We start from the raw sequence: 20,839 nt of genomic DNA, 5'->3' as shown, positions 1-20,839 counted from the left end.
ATGTTATTACCGGTGTTGTACCGAAATTTGAATGTCTGGGGTCACTAGATTTTTGTGACGTCAAAGTGGGGTCACACGCCAAAAACGGTTGGGAGCCCCTGTATTAAGGGTTAAAACTGAGTGAAATCAGTCTGTAGACTGAGCTCTGCCACCCGTTTGAAATCAGTCTGTAGACTGAGCTCTGCCACCCGTTTGAAATCAGTCTGTAGACTGAGCTCTGCCACCCGTGAGTTATACACAAATCCTCAAATACAGTGATTTATTTCAAAATATTATGAAACCAAGACACTTTTGAACTGAACCACAATTTCCAGCCACAATTATCTGCTGTTTGGGAACAGCCCGTGCACTCTGTCACACACATTTTAACATATCAACATGACACACACAGACATATAAACACGTGTTGCACTGTCCAGCCGTCACTGCAAATGGTTTCTTTACGCATCGGCGGACAGCTAAACCCGGAGCGCCGACACGAGAGTTCTGCATCTCTGTATGCGAGTCCGTTCTCCTTTTGGGCTCGGCCTCAGCCGCAGAGTTGAGCTCTACGGCAGCATGCTTTAGTCCTCCAGGCAGGGAGGGAGTGGGTCAGTGGCTCGCTCCAAAGCCCTGTGTGTCATCCAGACTGTCTGCCTCCACCTCGATGGACACCACATGGTGGCCGGGGATCATGGCCAGGCCCAGCACTCTGGGTTCCCCCTGGGAGAACATGTCTGCAGACAAAAGGAGGACACAAGAACACCATCAAGCCCTTTTCAGACGTGCCGTGAACTCCTGAAGATATCCAGACGCTACTCGGATGGGGTGTATGTATGAACTTGAACACAATTGTCTGTTGTGAGCGCGGCCGCGCAAACGGATCTGATGATGTCGCTTGGCAGATTCTTAAACCCCAAAATACTAAAATAATCAAAATGGGGGCGCTTATGAATTATAGGAAAAACGCAACACTGTCTTGTTTGTTTGAAAACACGATGAGAAATTTGAGGCTGAGGTCAGGATTCCAGTTAACTCATTGAGTGCCAATGACGACTTTAGTCGTCAATTCATTTAGTGACGTAGAGTGCCATTGACGACTAAAGTCGTCAATTGCGTTTTTTGACGGGGGGATGTCGATCTAAGCCTCTTACATCGCCTCTTACAATATGGGAACTATTGAATGTGTCTAACCTATTTCACAGAACCCTTAGGTGGCGACAGTGCTCTCCAGATTAGAGAAATGTCCGAAATATAGCCTGAAAAAGCCCCCTGATCAAAGAGAAAGCGCTCATGCTGCAGCCCAGAGCCATGTAGATTGCTCTGGCTGCAACTGACGGTGCCTGGCAACAGCAGTCAATCCGCGCACACAACTGAGCTCCTCTGCCTCTGTCTGTCTGCATAGTTTCTTCACACGATTAGCCGCCAGAAAGGCAGCACCCGACGCCGAAGTGCCAACCCTTTCCCTGCAGTCCGGCTTGTCGTTGTCGCGCTGCCTGGGAGGCGGCGCACAAAAAGCACTCCGAAAATAGACGCTGAGTGCGTGAGGCTGTGTGTTACTAGTGTGGGGAGGAGTTTGTAGCTGAGGGGGGGAGAGGGGGGTGGGGCACCCAGGGCAGCACACAACTACACCACGTCACTACATCAGAAAATATTAGCTAGAGTCAGTGAATGTGCTTGAAATGCTGCATTTCACAAAAGGCTGAATATCTCAGCTTCTAGATAGAAATGCCTGTATTTGCTGTTTTTGACCTATCTTCTCCGGCTGATAACTAAAGAACGGAAAATGGTATCAATAAACTTTTTTTTGCTGATGATACAATAGAGTCTCCTTGTTCTTTTTGCGTGTTCGGTGTTTACATAGTAATATCACACAATATTCTGTGGGCCTCGAGAAATCACTGAAAACGCTCTGAAACTCTGGCACTGGGAGCGTCCGTTCTCCAAAAGTGGCTGGCACTCAATGAGTTAAGCAACAAGTCATGATTTCAACTCGAGTCCTGGTCAATGCTGGTTGCTGACTTTTTCCCCTCTGACTTTCTCATGATTTCTTGTGCGTTTCATTTAAATGTATTTATTCAGATTGTGCAGCTGTAATTCCACAGCTCATCCTGGCACACTGCTGGGTCACCTCTGTCCGCACCTACCTGTGGATTTGAGGAACTCCTGGGCTGAGCCGAGGATGACGTTGCAGTCCCGGTCGGTGCAGAGGAACAGTCCCACCAGCGTCCGTCCGTCCGTCATGCGGATCTTCATGTTCTTGTTCAGCAGCACCTCCAGCTTCAGCCTGGTGTGGGACGATGACGACGGCTCAGTCTGGTCCTGAGGGAGGACAGAGAGGTAACAGGCTCACTAATTATACCCAAATTAGACAAATCTGCCCCCCCCCCCACACACACACACACACAGGCTATTTATGACTGGTCTTCGGGTAGCCCCGTATGTTCCTCCGTTCCTCTCCGAAACAGCGTCGCATAACGTTAGTATGCAAAATTGGGGGTATCAAGTGGTTAAAACGCTCTGAGGGTAGGAGAGCTTCTCCTACCCGTCTCTGATGTCCGATCGCAGATCCGAAGATCCAAAGATATAATACTCTCCTTACGGAAGCCAGCCCAGTAGTATGGTCGGGGGTGTTAACACGTTAAGTGCCATAGCCGAGATATCTCGTCTTACATAATCCAACGCTTGAGTGCCAGAGCCGAGATATCTCGTCTTACATAAACATTTTTTTTTTTGACGGTGGGACATCAATCAACAACTTTTACATCTTCGAGATCACTATTGGAGCAAGAGAATGTGTATAATCTATTTTACCGACCACTAAGTGGCGACAGTGCTCTCCTGACTAGAGGAAGGCAAGCATTTTTTTAACTTGTCACGCCATTCTCACCCCAGCCATTCTCTTTTTTTTTTTTGAAATTCTCTTTTTATTATAGAATTATCAGGTCCATTATACATTTCACACATTTTCATCATTGTATCCATCTTTTCATCATACACAACCATATACAACCATCCTACCCAATCATGCCGATGTCAATTCCAATAATGATGTTGTCTTTCTTAAACTTATGTACTGTTACTGACCATTAATCCCCAATTTCCTATCCTATGTCAATAACTTACATCCATAATCCACACTTTTATAGTGCTCGAACCCGAGCAATGGGGTGTGCCTTCATACTACTCTAACCCCTTATCTTATGGGGAGATGAAATAAAACAAACCAGCAAACAGACAGAAAAAAAGAAAAAACAAACACTATTACAGTTTACACAAATGATGGTCTAATATTTATGATGTACATTATCCAGCTTTCCCATCTTTTCAGGAACTTGTCCTGTTGCAGTCTAATTGAAAAAGTAATTCTCTCCATTTTATATATTTCGTAAATTATATCAATCCATTCATCTACTGTTGGTCTGTCCGGTCTTAGCCACCTTCTTGTAATTGCTTTCCTGCCCGCTGCACTCAGAATCCTGAATAAGTACCCATCCGGAGAAGAAGCATTTTCTGATGATAGGGCACCCAAGTACATCGTTTCCATTTTAAATGGAATTCCCCCATGAAACACTTTTTCCATCACCCCATGTATCTCCTCCCAGAATCTGACTAATACCGGACAAGACCAAAATACATGATAATGGTTGGCTTCTGATGACCCACACTGTCTCCAGCACATGGAAGAGTTGGTATAATGTCTTGACTGTACCGGTGTAATAAAGAATCTCATAAGGCCCTTCCAACAGAATTCTCTCCATGAGGCTGAACTTGAAGTCCTCCACTGCAACACACACAAATTCTCCCACTCTTCATCAGTTATATATATGTCTCCATCCCTTTCCCATTTATGTCTTACATACCCTGTCCCTTCCTTTGTTTGTTGCAGGCCCCCGTAGAGTCTTGAGATGGTTTTTTGACTCGAGCAAGAGACGTATGCCTCTGTAAAAACTTGTAAAAAAATATTGTCCTTTAATTTTTCTTTATTTTCCCTCAGTAGCTGTTCTATATGATGCCGAATTTGGAAAAACCTAAAAAAATCTTCATCAGTCAGGTCATGTTGCATCTTCAGATTTCTGAAACTTTTCATGGACCCTTGTTCAATAAAGGTACAGTAAGCTGTTAAGCCCTTATCCGTCCAACCCCTAAATCTCGCATCCACTCTACTGGGAGTGAATTCTGGGTCAAACGCCCCCCATCTCAAGACTCTAACAGCTTCATTCAATTGGCATTGTACAATTGCCTTGTTCCACAGTTTGAGTGACAAGCTAATCCAGGGATTCCCCAATTCCATTAGGTCATTCCTCCATTCCTTTACACCCAAAACCGCTTGAATTGGGTATCCCTCTGTCCTAGCCATCTCAATCTCCTTCCACCTTGCAGAGTATTCTGAGTTACACCAGCATGCCAGAGGTCTTATCTGGGCTGCCGTATAATAATCTCTCAGACACGGGAGTGCGACTCCACCCTTATTTTTGGCTAACTGTAAACTCCGATATCTGATTCTAGCTCTACGCCCTTGCCAAATGAATCTCGATATAATTTTGTCCCATTCTTGAAATTGTTGATCTGATATTTCCAATGGCAAGGACTGAAAAAGATACAGCACTCTCGGCAAGATATTCATTTTTATCGATTCTATTCTTGATCCAAAGTTCAAAAAAGGTATTAAATCCCATCTCTTCAAGTCTTCCCTAATCCTCTGATTCAGTGGAAGGAAATTAAGCGAAAACAGTTTTGACAGGTCCTTTGATATATTCACTCCCAAATATCTTATAGATTCCGCTTCCCATTCTAGCTGAAATTTTGTTCTGATGTTTTTAGAAGGGCTATAGTTAAAGCTGAGCACCTGTGTTTTAGCTACATTCAATTTATATCCAGAGAAAGAACCATATTGCTGAAGAATAGAGAACAAATGAACCAGTGAATGCTCGGGGCGGGACAGATACACCAACACATCGTCCGCAAATAAAGAAATTTTTTGTTCCCCCCCCTTCATAACTATGCCTTCAATTTTTTTATTCTGTATGATCCACTGGCTCAGGGGCTCTATAAAAATTGCAAACAGGAGAGGACTAATTGGACACCCCTGTCTCGTCCCCCTCTCCAAGACAAACGGGTTGGACACTGCTCCATTTATCTTAATACTTGCCATTGGTCTATCATAGAGTGCTTGAATTGCTTTAATGAAGTTGCCATGGAAGCCAAATTTTTCCAAAATCCCATATAGAAAAGACCAGTTCACACAATCAAAAGCCTTCTCGGCATCTAAACCCACCAGTACTGCTTCTAATTTATTTTCTGTTATACGGCTAATTACATGTAAAGTCCTTCTAATGCTATCTTGGGTCTGTCTTTGGCGGACAAAGCCTGTCTGATCTAAACTGATGATTTGTGGTAAAAGTCCTTCCATTCTCTTTGCTAATATATGTGTAAAAATTTTGTAGTCCTGGTTCAGCACACTTATAGGTCTAAAGCTGCCACACTCAAGTCTGTCCTTACCTTCCTTTGGGATCAATGAAATTACTGCATCCCTCCAGGAGGGGGGGGTAACACTCTTCTTAAGAACCCAGTTGAAGGTAGATTTCAATATAGGGATCAATGGCACCTTCATTACCTTGTACCATTCAGAGGAAAATCCGTCTGGGCCCGGAGCCTTGTTTGATTTGATATGTGCTATAGCTTTACTAATTTCTTCCTCCGATATTTCACATACTAGACTATCACTCTGTGTATCCGTTAATTTGGGGAGACTAATTGTCTTAAAGAAATCCTCCATCTTTACTTTATCAACATGAGGCTGTGAGTATAATTTCCTATAAAAGGATTCAAAACACATTTGTATGTCTTTTAATTTGTGGTGTATCTGATTAGTCACTGGGCTTTTAATTTTATGAATTGAATTGTCAGCCTGTTGCTTTTTCAATTTGTAAGCCAGCAACTTACTGGCTCTACCTCCCACCTCATAATATTTCTGTTTTGTAAATAACAACTTTTTTTGTATATCCTTAGTATAAAGCTCATCTATTTCATTCTTCTTCTTCCTTAGTTGTTCTCTGATTTTAGGATCAACTGTGGCCTTATGCTCCTGTTCTAACTGTTTCAATTCTGACTGTAACTGCTCCAACTTTTTTTGCCAAGACTTTTTTAAATGGGAACTATAGCTGATTAATTTACCCCGTAGAACCGCTTTACATGCATCCCAGAGTATTGTAGGCGAAACCTCTCCATTATCATTCTGAGCCAGATACTCCTTAATATCTGCCTCAATTTGTTCTTTCTTATGGCTCAAGATATAAGTGTTCAATCTCCATAGAGTATTCCTTTGATCCCTCTCCAAATCCAGTTTTAAATATATAGGACTATGGTCTGATAGGTCCATAATACCTATGTCACATTCACCCACTCTGTGTAAATCACTGCCAAAAGTAAAAAAGTAATCTATCCTAGAATATACTGTATGTGGGTTGGAGTAATATGTATAGTCTCTCCCTGTTGGATTTAATTCTCTCCATACATCTACCAGCCCAATATCCTTCATCATAGTAATAATTTTCCTGTTAATCGCTTTAGTTTGAGTTATATTTGCATTTGAAGAATCAAGTTTGGGGTTCAGTCTTACATTCAGGTCCCCTCCACATACCAATATTCCCTGGGTTTCAGTTATTATCAAGTCGAATAATTGTCTAAAGAAACTCCAATCCGAATTAGGAGGAGCATATACATTCAGCATAGTTATCAGAGTTCCCCCCAGATTTCCTCTTATCAAAACATATCTCCCTTCCTTGTCCCTCTTTTCAAATGTGAGTTCAAAATTACTTTTATTTGAGATTAGTATCGCCACTCCCCTCCTATGTCCCGCCGAATATGATGATGAAAACTGATGTTTAAAGCCCATTCTAGTCAATTTTGCATGTTCTATATCTGTAAGGTGAGTTTCCTGCAAATAAGCCACTTCCACTTTATCTCTCTTCAGTTTGGATAATATTTTGCTTCTTTTGATTGGATTGAGTAGACCATTCACATTATAACTTACTATTTTAACTGCCTGCATTTAGTTTCAAGTATGAGTATCCCCCATAGTACGAGTAGCAAATAAATCCCATCAAAGGCAACACCCCAACAGCTGCACCGAACAGCAGCAAACAAAACCTCGGCCCACGCACGGGCCTGAACATAATATAAACAAAAAAGAATGAAACATAGACTTCCAATTGTGGGGTCTCCATTTTGACCCTGTATAAGCCCAGATGGAAAGTGGGCCTTGAGGGAGAGCCTCTCCCCCTAAGTAGGAGAGGGCCTTCATGTATTACCATCTCTCCGTCCGTGTTGGTATTCCCTCCACTATGGCTAAGAAACAACCCCCGACTTTAACCCCTTTAACATTTGTCGTGATTGACCAATAATCAACAATCTACTAATATAAAAATTATTTACATAATGTCCTCTCTTGCTTGAATACGGCATCCCCGTTTCTCCTTCCTTTTTATTTTGAAAAGAAAAACTCACCCCTTCCTCCTTTGACCAAAACAAACACAGACACGCGTGACGTTGCGCCTCCCGGTCACGTGACGTTACAGTCATTACTTTTCCTGACGTCTGAACCCCTTCAGCCTGTCTCTGAAGTCGGACGTATTGCCTGGCGCTGCTTCCCTGTTTCCCGTTCTCCTGCCCGTGCGCCACGTAAAACGCTGGATCTGCTCCAGAAGAGAGTCCGGGTGCTTAATCACCGTCACTGCCATTCCCCTCTTTGACATGTCTCCTGTCGCTTCCTCCGCCGAACCGTACAGCACCGTCCCGTCATCATAGAAGACTCTAAGCCTGGCTGGAAACGGTGTTTGGAATCGTATCTTCTTCTCCTTTAACACCGATTTCGCTTCGTTATATTCCCTTCGTTTATTCAACACATCCGGTGCATAATCATGGTCGAGATTTACTCTTCTTCCGAGGTGATCGAATCCTCTCTTCTGCCACGCCATTCTCAGCACGTCTTCCTTCATCCTGAAGCTTGACATTTTGGCTATGATGGACCTTGGTGAAGCCTCCGTGGGGGGCTTTGGCATCAAGGCGCGGTGTGCTCTTTCTACTCGTAGATCAAACGTTGGAGGGAGCTCCAGCTTTTCACGTAGCAGGCTCTCTACATATGCAACCATTGACGGAGAATTCTCCTCCGCTCCCTCTTTAAGCCCATGGATTCTGATATTCTCCCGTCTGGAGCGGCTCTCCAAATCTGTCAGTTTAGCATCCAGGTGTATTTGAAGTTTCATTAGCTCCGTTACCGCTTCCTCCGTTGTTTGTATTCGGGTTTCAGCCGCGACAATCCTCATTTCCGCCTCACCCACTCTCGTGTTGGTTTTCTTTATGTCGTCTTGAATCTCTTTCATCTGTTGACTGTTGTCTTTCCTGAATTCCCTCAATTCCTTGAGTATGAGGCTCAGATCCACGTTGCCTGTTTGGTCTCCCTCCATGTCGCTAGCTTCATTGTTAGCCGCCACGCTGCTAACCCCGTTAGCTGGAGAAGCTTGTCCGCGCTTGCCTACGCCGTCTTTCATTGCCGTTTTGGTCTTGCTTTGTTTTTTCTTTCCGCTTCTATTAGCCATTCACAATACCCACTATCTTAAATCAACTTATCAAAAAAATTATTGCTACTTCGGGTTACATTGGGCTTTATTCAACTCAAATTGTCGGGAGCACAATTCCTATGCTGCCATCTCTTGCCTTGCTAGCCCGGAAGTGACCCCAGCCATTCTCATGAAAATGGATGGGGGAAAACGCTTTCGTTTTCGCGCTGATTGCTGGCGATGCGGGATTGCAAATTTACATAATAGATTACAGGTGGAACACACTTTGAAACACGCAGCATAAATATGACCAGAATCGCAAAAGCTTCTCTCAACCAAAACTCCAAGAAGCGAGCGAGTCCATCCCGACTTCCTCAAACAGCGGCCGCGCAGCCACAGGCACAGGACAGCAGCAAAGCACTGTCAGACTGGTGACAAGCTTGTGACGGCCGCTGCAGCCAAGAAGAACGCCCACGGAGGGAGGAGTTGAAGCAACTCTCCCTCTCGCTCTCTCCCTCTCTCTCTCTCCTCTCTCTCTCTCGAGAGAGAGAGAGGAGAGAGAGAGAGGAGAGAGAGAGAGAGAGAGAGAGAGAGAGAGAGACAAGGGCAAGAGTGGGAGACAAGGGCACCCATAATCACAGGCACGTGAGGTGGTTCTAAAAATCCATTTATCTCCAAACTCTCTGAAAATCTCTGAAACCATGCTGTACTCAACGGCTAATATCTACATAACTACTAACTCTGCAAACTAACTCTTTTAGACAGAGAAAGCACACATTCTATTAGTTATTTTTAGATGATTGGTGTTCATGAATTCTTAACAGAAAATAATCCTCGGCTCTTGTAAAATGAGCCAGAATCCTCAAAAAAAAAACCTGGCACAACTTACCTACAGGATGAAAAAATGGCTGGCACTCAATGTGTTAAAATGACATTCCTGCGTGAAACCGTTTAAAAGCAGTCTTTCCACAGCCTGTTTCGAACTTAGGAGAGGAGAAGCTTCCTAGTGCCGACAGGAATCTTGGGAGTTTGAGTATTTCATGACATGTTTTGCTTCCCAAGTGCGCTGGATTTGATCACTGTGCCGCCGCCGCCGCGCCGCCATATCCGTGTGACTGCAATGTGTAAGCGGTGCACCATGATAGTGAGATCGAACACACCCTGCTGTAAATTCAGCACAGGCTGTGGAAAGACTGCTTCTAAACGGTTGTTTCATGCAGCAGTATCATTTTAACCGCCCCGGCTAAATTACTGGCTTCCGTAGGAGGACTCCCCCCTATTGCCTTATGGAAGGCTATGTGCACGAGTGTATATTATATATGCACGGAGTACAGGGCCACTTATGGGGCTAAAAGTGGACAGGAAGACGTGTTAAGACAAGCTTAATAATGAATCATTCACCCCAAGACAGTGGTATTATACAGTATATAAGTATAAGTAATGGTTTATGACATTCCAACAACTTTGGGGGGAAATTATATTTCTGAATTAAAGCTAGTTAGTAAAGCAATATGATATATAAAAGCAATGTGTAAATAATTGTTTTAAAGAGCAAGAAACGAAAGCAATGTCTTACTTATATCTGAATAAGATATGCCACAATAGGTTGACTGGGAAAGCTAACTATCAGTCAGTTAACGTTAGCGTTAATATAGCCATAGATATGAAATATAGCTAGTCAGCTTAGCCCCCCCGGCTAACGTTACCATAGCGGCCATGCCAATGAAATTAGCTGCAAATCACCAATACAATTTCTTTCCTTACCATGACACGTCAAGCAATGTAACTATTACTGTCAAGTTAAACACGTCAGTGTTTGAAGAAAGCAATACGATACATACATGGGTCGATGGACCATTTTCTTCGATCATTGCTGCCATTCCCCTTCCCCTCTTCTCCTTCATTTGCCGACGGAGGAGTTTCTCTGACGGACCAGCTCAACCGGAAACTCGCTCGGCACAGATTCGTTCATTTTCGTAATTTACTAAAGCCAGACACAGTTTATTCAAAGCAATCATACACGATAAATGAGTTAAAGAATACATATAACATATTTTGAGTAGAAATAAACGAGAGAGAGAGAAAAACAGATATGTTTGACTTGGGCAGGAGACGCCGTCATGGTTGCCACGGTAACAAGACTAACTTTACACAGAGTGAAACGTTATATTTATTCTCTGTTTTGGACAGAGAAGACTTAAGCCATGTCGCCGAGACCAAAGTATTTCACTCCCAGCGAAGTGTCCGCTCACAATACCATTGATGACTTGTGGGTGTCACTCTTGGGCAAGGTGTGTGAACTGACGCCGTTGATGAACGAATACAAAGGTGAGTAGCCATCAGTGTTGGGGGGGGGTAACTAATTACAAAAGTAATATATTACTTGTCATATACATTTAGTATTACCAATATGATTTCAGTAATATTATAGCAGTTACTCTGTCAAGTAACACAAGTTACAAATTGAGTTATTATTATTTTTTAAATCAGAGCACATGTTTAAATAAAGATACAATCATTTCCTAATCAAAATGTGTGTTTTTATCATAGACTGTATAGGTTTTTATGCAAATAACCACTATAGATGACAATAACAAAGGAAAAGGATAACAATTCGAATTTTGGACTGTTTACACTGACTTCAAGATGGTTTCAATTATTTTTTGGGATGGTTCCGGGGCGGCGATGTCATTCTGTTACTGCAGTTATTTTCGTGGAAGTAAGTAATGCAAAAGTAGTGTAATGAGTAATGAGTTACTCTACACAGACAGTAATATTGTAAAGTAACTTATTACTTTCAAATGAAAGTAACTAGTAATATGTAGTGTATTACATTTTCAAAGTAACTTGCCCAACACTGGTAGCCATGCAAACACACTTTCAGTCCAGGCAGCACAGCATATTTGACAGATTACTTTGGTATTACTAACTTTTCTCTCTTAGGTGATGCACTTCTGTTGCCCATCATTGAGTGTGCAGGGAAGGACATCAGCCACTGGTTTGACCCTAAAACCAAAGATGTGAGTAACCTCAAAGACCAGATCAGAACAAACAAATCAATAAAGATTTCTAGCGTTTGCTTCTCCTGGTAACCGGCCCCAGATGACAAACGATTCATGTGGGGCTGCTAGCTTTTGCTCCCTTTGTGTTTTTTGACTTCCTGGTTCCTTAGATCCTGACCCATGTTGACCCCCTGACCTACTGCGTGAAGTACTACACCCCCCGGGGACGCTTCGTGCACGTGCCCCCTCCCTGCCCTCGCACCGACTGGGCCAACGACTTCGGCCGGCCCTGGTGGAGGGACAGCCAGTACGAGGTGGGACTGCTCTCTGCTAAGACCAGGTGGATACGCATCATCAACACCCTGACGTCGCAGGAGCTACGGCTGGAGGTGAACTATCTAGCAAAATGGCATTTTTATTCGAGATTTTCCACTATCTTAGCTCTTAATGTGAAGTGGAAGGCAAACATACCCTGAAAACCCCAAGATGTCAATGTTTTTTACGCTGTTTGGGCTATATATATATACTATACTTAAAGGGACACTCCGCCGATTTTCAATGCTGATTTATTTTGTTTATGATTTATGTGTGTGAGATTATGTGCAAAATAAAGCAGCATTGTTTTTCAGTGGAGTGTCCCTTTAAGCAATATCACATGAGAGGGAGTGCTGTTGTTGGCTAATATCATCACGGCTGTGATTCGGTCGTAGTGCCGAAGATAATCACAGCCGCGCTATGCGCTATTTGTCAACAAAAATGAGTCGGATAGTTTGATGTTCTCTTCTCTTTAACTTCAGAGAATGTACAATAGTTGGCAGAGTCAGACAGTTTCTGCCCAACAGGAATCATCTCAGTGTCTTTCCCACGACTTCTCTGGGTATGTTTTTCTGAAAATTTTCCATTGGACCATCTCTTAACACTCTGAAGGGGAATAGAATAGAATAGAATAGAATAGAATAGAATAGAATAGAATAGAATAGAATAGAATAGAATAGAATAGCAGCAGCAGCAGGAAGAAGAAGGGTTTCGTCGGTCGGAGAAATGCACATATTTACTTCTCTATAACAGTAACCACCATTGCACCATGTATTCCTCTCCAAAAGCAATGTTATTTCATGTCATGTTTGCTTGTAGCGTCTGTAACGTTGTGCTGCTTTTCTTGGCCAGGTCCCCCAAAAAGATTTCATAGGATTTTGAAGCAGCGGGGGCCAAAATTGAGTTGCGGGCCGGGGGCTAGGGGGGCGCCACTGTTAAATGTATATCACGGAAACCAGCTGTTCTTGGTTGCTCTTACAGCTCTACACAGGGTCATATAGCAGGTCCCTCCTAAATGGCAGAGAAGTGTAGTGTACTGTTTCTGTTACCAGGCAGTGGGTTTTCTGAAGAGATGGGTGGTGGTGATGGTGGTGGTGGTGACAGTAGTGGTTGTTGGGGACTTTCTGAGAGCAGAAGAAAGCATTTTGAAGCAAATGAAAGACTGATGCAACTCATTCAGAAGCTCCAAACCCTCTAAGGGAGGAAAAACCACAAGTGGAGTGGAACCCATTAGCAGACTTGTGCAAGACAAAACCCAGAAGACTTTCCCTTAAAACACTTGGTGGCATTGTGTAAAATATGACTATAAGGGAAAAGGCCTTGACCAGAACTATGCAGAAACTAACTTAAAGGGACAGCTCACCCTAAAATCCAAAATACATATATTCCCTCTCACCTGTACCTGCTATTTATCCATCTATATCGTGTTGTGTTAGTTGCCTGAGTTTTGGAGATATCTGATATTTTCTGGCTTCTCTCCAATACAATGGAACTGGATGGCACTCGACTTGTGGTGCTCAAAGTGCCAAAGAAATACATTTGATAAACTCAACAGCAATGTCTCTTTCCAGAAATCATGACCCGGTTACTCAAGATAATCCACAGACCTCGTTATGAGCAGTTTCGTGTAAGAACTATTTTCTTTTGACCGAAATACACCCGCTAGCTGCTAGATAGTGCCTACAAAAGAAAATAGTTCCTACATGAAACTGCTCACAACAAAGTCTGTGGATTATCTTGAGTAACCGGGTCATGATTTCTGGAAAGAGACGATGCGGTTGAGTTTTTCAAATGTATTTTTTTTTGTTTCTTTGAGTGACATCCAGTTCCATTGTATTCGAGAGAAGGCAGACAACTCTGCGGCCGATATCTCCAAAACTCAGGCAACTAACACAAAACGATATACCGTAATTTCCGCACTATAAGCCGCACCGGAGTATAAGCCGCAGCAGCAAAATTGCCTGTTTGTTACATATATAAGCCGCACCGGACTATAAGCCGCAGGTGTTTTAATGTTTTTTTTTTTTTTTTTTTAATTGTGTTTTAATGTTTCATTACCATATGTAAGGGTTCGTGCACAGAGGGGATTGTCGGGAAAGAGATGGCTGTTTGAGGAAGCTCCCATTTATTAACATTTCAACAAAACAACATAACACAACACCACCTGTGTTTTTTTTTACAGTGCACACAGTGTCCGCGGTGTGGTGAAAAGAGGGCAAGAGAGGAAATTAAAACAGAAGTGGATTTATAGTTAGAAAGAGTGCTAAAAAAGAGAGTTTTTTTTTTTTTTTTTTTTTTTTTTTTTAAATCCATAGATAAGCCGCACCGTTATATAAGCGGGGAAAAAGCCGCGGCTTATAGTCCGAAATTTACGGTAGATGGATAAATAGCACTACAGGCGAGAGGAAAAATATGTCTTTTGGATTTTAGGGTGAGCTGTCCCTTTAACATATAAATGTGAAGCACCTCTAACTTTCTCCTCATGTCTTCCTTGCTGCATGAATGCTTTCCACCCATTATCTGCTCACTGGGCTCTGGCCCCGCTGAGACAGCTCTGCACGGAGCACAGGTGCCCGGTGTCTCCCTCTGTGTGTGTCGCGCCGCATAAGATCTGGGTTAGCTAGCGTGCAGCACCCAGGGGAGGCGCTTTCCCCTCTCATCCCCGACATGAGTCCCTGCCAAACGGACACAGCGGGGGGGTAGTAGTGCAGTGTGTCAGCGCCCCGCGGCGTACCGGGGACTCCTGGCTGGGTTTGTGTCGTCGCAGCGCGCCGGGAGACAGATGCACGGACGCACGAGCATAGAAACGCACATGTCGCTGCTGCGGGGTGAGGGTGTGTGTACGAGTGTGCGCATGTACACACACACACACACACACACACACACACACACACACACACACACACACACACACACAGGCAGAGATGTTGAAACACACACACACACACACACACACACACAGGCAGAGATGTTGAAACACACACACACACACACAGGCAGAGATGTTGAAACACACACACACACACACACACACACACACAGGCAGAGATGTTGAAACACACACACACACACACACACAGGCAGAGGTGTTGAAACACACACACACACACACACACACACACACACGCACACACACACACACACGCACACACACACAGTGAGCCCCTTCACCAGGTGCCCTATCTGGCAACAGCAGTCTCCTTGGCGGCCAGAGGCTTCGTGGAGGGGGGCTCCAGTCACACACTTACACTGGCGCAGATACACAAAAATGCACACATGCAGTATTCACTGCCAAACACACAGACATTCATACTGTACACACACACACACACACACACACACACACACACACACACTCTCAACTACACATGCACACACACACACTCAACTACACGTGCACACACACACACAACTTGTCCCCCCTTTGTCTTGCCTCGCCCGCTCTTTCTTGGCAACACGTGCTGCCCATGCTGTTGGATCAGACACATTCCCTTCTTGTCATCTGCGGGCGTTGGAAGCCAAGCTGCTGGAGCGGTCCAACTAAGCACCTGTTGCAGCAGGTCGGTCCAACTAAGCACCTGTTGCAGCAGGTCGGTCCAACTAAGCACCTGTTGCAGCAGGTCGGTCCAACTAAGCACCTGTTGCAGCAGGTCGGTCCAACTAAGCACCTGTTGCAGCAGGTCGGTCCAACTAAGCACCTGTTGCAGCAGGTCGGTCCAACTAAGCACCTGTTGCAGCAGGTCGGTCCAACTAAGCACCTGTTGCAGCAGGTCGGTCCAACTAAGCACCTGTTGCAGCAGGTCGGTCCAACTAGGTCCAACTAAGCACCTGTTGCAGCAGGTCGGTCCAACTAAGCACCTGTTGCAGCAGGTCGAATGGAGCGGCCCAACTAAGCACCTGTTGCAGCAGGTCGGTCCAACTAGGTCCAACTAAGCACCTGTTGCAGCAGGTCGGTCCAACTAGGTCCAACTAAGCACCTGTTGCAGCAGGTCGGTCCAACTAGGTCCAACTAAGCACCTGTTGCAGCAGGTCGGTCCAACTAAGCACCTGTTGCAGCAGGTCGAATGGAGCGGCCCAACTAAGCACCTGTTGCAGCAGGTCGAATGGAGCGGTCCAACTAAGCACCTGTTGCAGCCAGGGCCGTAGCTAGCTATGAGGACGGGGAGGTCCGGACCTCCCCTAATATTTCAGAGATTTTTTTTAATATTTCAGAGATTTTTTTTTTTTTTTTTTTTAGCCTTTATTTAACCAGGTTTGTCCCATTGAGATCAAATATCTCTTTTACAAGAGAGACCTGGCCAAGAAACAGCAGCAACACAAAGTTACAACAAACAAACACATAAACACATACAATTGAAAAACATTAAAATGATCAAATAAAACATTTGCATACAGACAGCCTGTTCTCAAGAGATTTTACCATAGCCTTAAAACCATTTAAGGTTACTAAGCTATTAAGTTTAAGATCAGACTGCAGACTGTTCCATGCGGTGGGTGCAGAGAACCTAAAAGCTTTCTTCCCCAATTCAGTTCGGGCTTTGGGAACAGAAAATTGTAGAGTGTCCTGAGAACGAAGATTGTAAAAAAATAAAACAATCTGCATGGAAAACAGGAAAAGCATGAAAAACACGGGATCGCTTTTATTTTGAAACGAAAGGCAGGTCAGGCAGGAAGTCATCTGACGCCGCGTCCGCGGTAACTTGATTCTGAGAGAGCAGCAGCATGGTGGTGAGTGATGACTGTCTGTCTGCCTGGCGAGATAATTGAAGGTGAGCGAGCTGCGAGACAGTGAGCGAGTGAACGACAGACAGTGAGTGACACACACTGACAGATTTTTTAGCAACAACCAAGAAAGTAAGTGTCTAGTCTGTCTAAGTAATGTTACCTGTGTGACACGTTGGGATGCTACTGGCTAATCATGCATGATCATGATGCCAATTGCCAAGCTCCCGAAGTCAGGTATGCAGGTGGCTATATGCATGGTTTCAGTTTCATGACCCAATAAGTAACAAAAAGAGGTGGTGTAAAGTTAAAAACAACATAATATATTTTATTTTTCAATCGTTCCTATCAGGAATAAATAAATGTCCCTCTGTATGTTTTTTTTTTATTATCGATGATGACTTTGTGTGTTGTGTACGGCTTGGGTTGTGTACCTGTGTTTGTAGGTGTCATTTTGATATGAATTTGGCTAAAACAGTTTGTGTTTGTTAGTTACAATTATGTTGACAGGAGAGCTGAGCAGGTGGTGACATGAAAGAGAATATACTGAATAATGACATCACAACAGTATAATCCTAATGTTGATTTAAAATGATATATTACTCTAAATATGGCTTAAAAAGGGGAAAAAAAAAACTCAATTTTTCCGCCTCCCCTTGCTGGACCTCCCCTATTTCGGAACTCTGGCTACGGCCCTGGTTGCAGCAGGTCGAATGGAGCGGTCCAACTAAGCACCTGTTGCAGCAGGTCGGTCCAACTAAGTAAGCACCTGTTGCAGCAGGTCGGTCCAACTAAGCACCTGTTGCAGCAGGTCGAGTGCGCAGACAAGAGGAGTCGTAATTGAAATTGCTCGTTTACGTCTCGACATCCGTCGGTCAGAGTTAAGGCTTGGAGATGACCACCAGAGCTCCATACGTAGACAGACTGCAGCGGGTGTGAGGGCGGGGCTCTCAGCTTCTGTCACATGCTGCTTGTCACCTGCGTCAGTTAATAGTATGAGTAGTGTCAAACAAACGTTAATATCTCAAAAACTATACATCACATCGCTTATATTTTGACATTCTGAGTGAGAGCAGAAGTAGCTCAAGAGTTTGATGTATAATATAATGCATGTCGTGTTAAAATTGTGTGAACTGTCGCAGTTTTTAAAATGTAAACAGAGTTAGCCGGCTAGAGTCAGCCACTCAAAGCCTCGCGCCACTTGGGCTCCATAGGGTTCCATTGCAGTTGCCACCCAGTGTCGCCACCCAGTGACGCGGTTTGTTTACCAAAATGCTGCTCGGCTGATCCTTCGTATACAAAAATGTAACAATACATATTGTGTCAGACTTTGTTGTCATTGAACTCATATTTATTACATCGTATCGTTGTTGTATCGAATCGCCAAACCCCATATCGTGTATCGAATCGCATCGAGAAATAAGCATATCATCCCATCCCTGATATAATATAAACCCTTATGTGGTCAATGAACTGGCATCCTCAGTCTCGATTTTCACTATGGCTGCCTCTGTCATTTTCCCCCTTCACACACACACACACACACACACACACACACACACACACACACCCACACACACACACACACACACACATTTCATTCAGGTGTGTTCAGAGGAGACGTTGGACGAGATCCTGCAGCGGTATCTGCGCTACAACTCGCACGCCTCCAGCTACACCTGGAAGCACGGCGGCGTCTGCCTGGACACGAGCAAGACGCTGGGTCAGAACGGCGTGCGGGACGACGACGACGAGCTGCGCCGGAGCCGCCTGGACCGTGACCTCTTCACCCCGGCTATCTGCCTCCACTTCAACGATGACCTCACCGAGTTCTGACTGACATCTGATAGGCAGAGAGAGGAGACAATGTTTTAGAACAGGAGGCCTGGTTGACACTTAGGTTATAGTGAGTTGACCAGAAATCCTGTTAGTGCTCCTATAAATAGAGGCTTTGTACTTTAACCCAGAGCCGTATAATAGAAGAGTTCCGACATCTCCATTCACTCCAATGGACCAGTTTTTTTCCAGGAAGTAAGGTCCTGGAACTCTTGAGTAAAAAAAAGCACCACTGTCGAGTTGCAGCAAAATAGACAGTTTGTGTTGTACTTTGAAAGGGTTTTTCATCCCTTGACTCAAATTGTACATTATCAGCTTTATTTTAGCATGCAAAGGTAGCAAGTAAAAGTAACCCCTTCCTGGCTGTTCATTGGCTAATGAGTCTCGCATTTTGGTCCTCCGCTGACGCCACGCTCTTACTAGAGGACACTACTTTAATAGAACAGCTGCCTTTTGGTCATTGAAGATGGTACACTGACCTGTAACAGGGAGAATGTCACCTCTATTGGTCACACACCGCCCTCCAAAGGCCTTTCCTGGGACTAAGCACTTTGGTGCCTGCGTCCCGGAGGCAAGACGCGCGCATGCGCTGTACAGCGGAAGCATTGTGTTCATGAAAACAAGGAAGTAACTCGGTGCAGATTTGCTACGAAAATGACGTTTCACGTAACTATGGATTATTATTTCATCGCGTGGTGAGTACCCAATGTCACAACATGTACATAGAGCTTTCTGGCGCTGTGTTTTGTTGACTTTGAACGGCGATATCGATAACCGATACTATTGCATCCAGAGGGCGCAGTTTCTCCAATAGCAAAACTGGGAAAAGTTGCAGAATGGGGTTTTAACCCATTGATACCTGATGCAGCATTTGTGTGTGTATCCCTTTAAGACAGCGAACCGCATTAACGTGGTCTTAAAGGGATACACACACAAATGAGGGATATGCATGCAAATGCTGCATCAGGTATCAATGGGTTAAAGTGAAAAAGTTGCTGATTGGGGCTTTAAAGAGCATGGTGCATTTGTTTAAATATTATTATTTATGAATTTACATTTTGGGCTCATGATTAGTACGAAAATACCCCCAAAAAACAAATTTTTACAGACCCCCAGGGCAGAAATATGGAGAAAAAATTGCATTCTAACACCTGTGACATCACTTGTTGCTGGACGTTCTGCTGGGGTGACATCACAGATGTACAATTCCATGCAGTGCCCCCTGCAGTTTACAAACAAACTCTAGATGCAGCTTGTGATTACCCCCCCCCCCCCCCCCCCCATTCATTGCAATACCCCTCCCACATATTAATGCAATCTGGTCTCCAACCTGTACCATGCTCTTTACAGAGTTATGCACATTAACTTGTGTGACACTGTAATGTGTGACATGGCCATGCATAGAATATACTCAATGAGAAATATGATTAATAATATTGCATTGTGGTTGCTGACTTATTTTGTTTTTATTGAAACATTTTTGCAGTGCTCAAAGCAGTCATCTGCCTGCTTTGTTCCCTCAAAGCATCTTGCCATTTTCTCCCCAATAAAATGTATTTATTGAATGCAATAAAGTGAAAGCCTGTGGGGGTTGATAATATAACAATACTACATATGGCTCTCGACAGCAACTCTCTGTTTTTATGTTTTCTGCACAAAATGTTCCAGAAAATCATTGGGGTGCAGGTGTTGCTTGTTTTTTATTTATTTTTCTTTCTTTCTTTCTTTCTTTCTTTCTTTCTTTCTTTCTTTCTTTCTTTCTTTCTTTCTTTCTTTCTTTCTGTCTTTCTTTCTGTCTGTCTGTCTTTCTTTCTTTCTGTCTTTCTTTCTGTCTGTCTTTCTGTCTGTCTGTCTTTCTGTCTTTCTCTCTTCTTTCTTTCTTTCTTTCTTTCTTTCTTTCTTTCTTTCTTTCTTTCTTTCTTTCTTTCTTTCTTTCTTTCTTTCTTTCTTTCTTTCTTTCTTTCTTTTTGCCCAGATAGGTGCCACACTTTCTCTCCTGTCTGCACTATATTGACCCCTCGTTTTGCTATGAGGCTTGAATGTGAAAGGCGCATCAAAATTCCTTTTGTCAAAAACAGGAGTGCCCTGAGTGCGCAGGCCACGGAGGAGGGCTGCCCTTGAGTCCGGGGACTCCCCCATGGCCTTACTGCCATCCAGTTATGATGACAGAGACTGTTGCTCGCAAGCAGCTGATCATGATGCCACACTTCACACTGGCTATTCAGAATAAAAGCTTGAGTTTGTTTTGCACTGGAAAAATAACGGTGCACGTTGAACTGCGCTTAACGCGCTGATCTCTGGCGGGGAAAGTGCAGTTTAGCATACACTGAATTGTTTTCATCCCCACCACAAATAGTTAATTTTTAAGCAATACAATCTGATGTAAGTCTGGGCATGGCTGCGGCAGATTTTCCCAACCCCCCA

General features: G+C 43.9%; 2 protein-coding genes across 2 annotated transcripts; one reads left to right on the top strand and one right to left on the bottom strand.

Annotated features, from left to right (window-relative positions):
• Positions 1-316: 316 nt before the first annotated feature.
• naa38 (N-alpha-acetyltransferase 38, NatC auxiliary subunit) lies at positions 317-10,442 on the bottom strand. Its single transcript, XM_083640637.1, has 3 exons — positions 10,382-10,442; positions 2,127-2,301; positions 317-716 (listed from the first exon to the last, which is right to left on the bottom strand). The coding sequence occupies exons 1-3, from the start codon at positions 10,418-10,420 to the stop codon at positions 592-594; spliced, it is 339 nt and encodes a 112-aa protein (XP_083496763.1). The 5' UTR covers positions 10,421-10,442; the 3' UTR covers positions 317-591.
• Positions 10,443-10,744: 302 nt separating this feature from the next.
• cyb5d1 (cytochrome b5 domain containing 1) lies at positions 10,745-18,415 on the top strand (the record flags this gene model as incomplete). The annotated part of the gene is made up of 4 exons (XM_083640343.1): positions 10,745-10,868; positions 11,484-11,560; positions 11,713-11,931; positions 18,185-18,415. The coding sequence occupies 4 exons, from the start codon at positions 10,745-10,747 to the stop codon at positions 18,413-18,415; spliced, it is 651 nt and encodes a 216-aa protein (XP_083496469.1).
• Between the last annotated feature and the right edge of the window lie 2,424 nt (positions 18,416-20,839).

This window comes from Poromitra crassiceps (assembly GCF_964638095.1).
Source record: "Poromitra crassiceps genome assembly, chromosome: 7".
NCBI lineage: Eukaryota > Metazoa > Chordata > Actinopteri > Beryciformes > Melamphaidae > Poromitra > Poromitra crassiceps.
The sequence above is the reverse complement of the archived record's forward strand: the minus strand, read 5'-3'. Positions and strand labels throughout refer to the sequence as shown.

What these genes read in the sequence shown, in the direction of transcription:
- naa38 (XM_083640637.1), bottom strand. Translation starts at nt 10,420, where the DNA reads ATGGCAGCAATGATCGAAGAAAATGGTCCATCGACCCAT. An exon ending in AAAATGGTCCATCGACCCAT is followed by an intron (nt 2,302 to 10,381) that starts GTATGTATCGTA and finishes GTCCTCCCTCAG; the next exon opens with GACCAGACTGAGCCGTCGTC. An exon ending in GGAGTTCCTCAAATCCACAG is followed by an intron (nt 717 to 2,126) that starts GTAGGTGCGGAC and finishes TTTTGTCTGCAG; the next exon opens with ACATGTTCTCCCAGGGGGAA.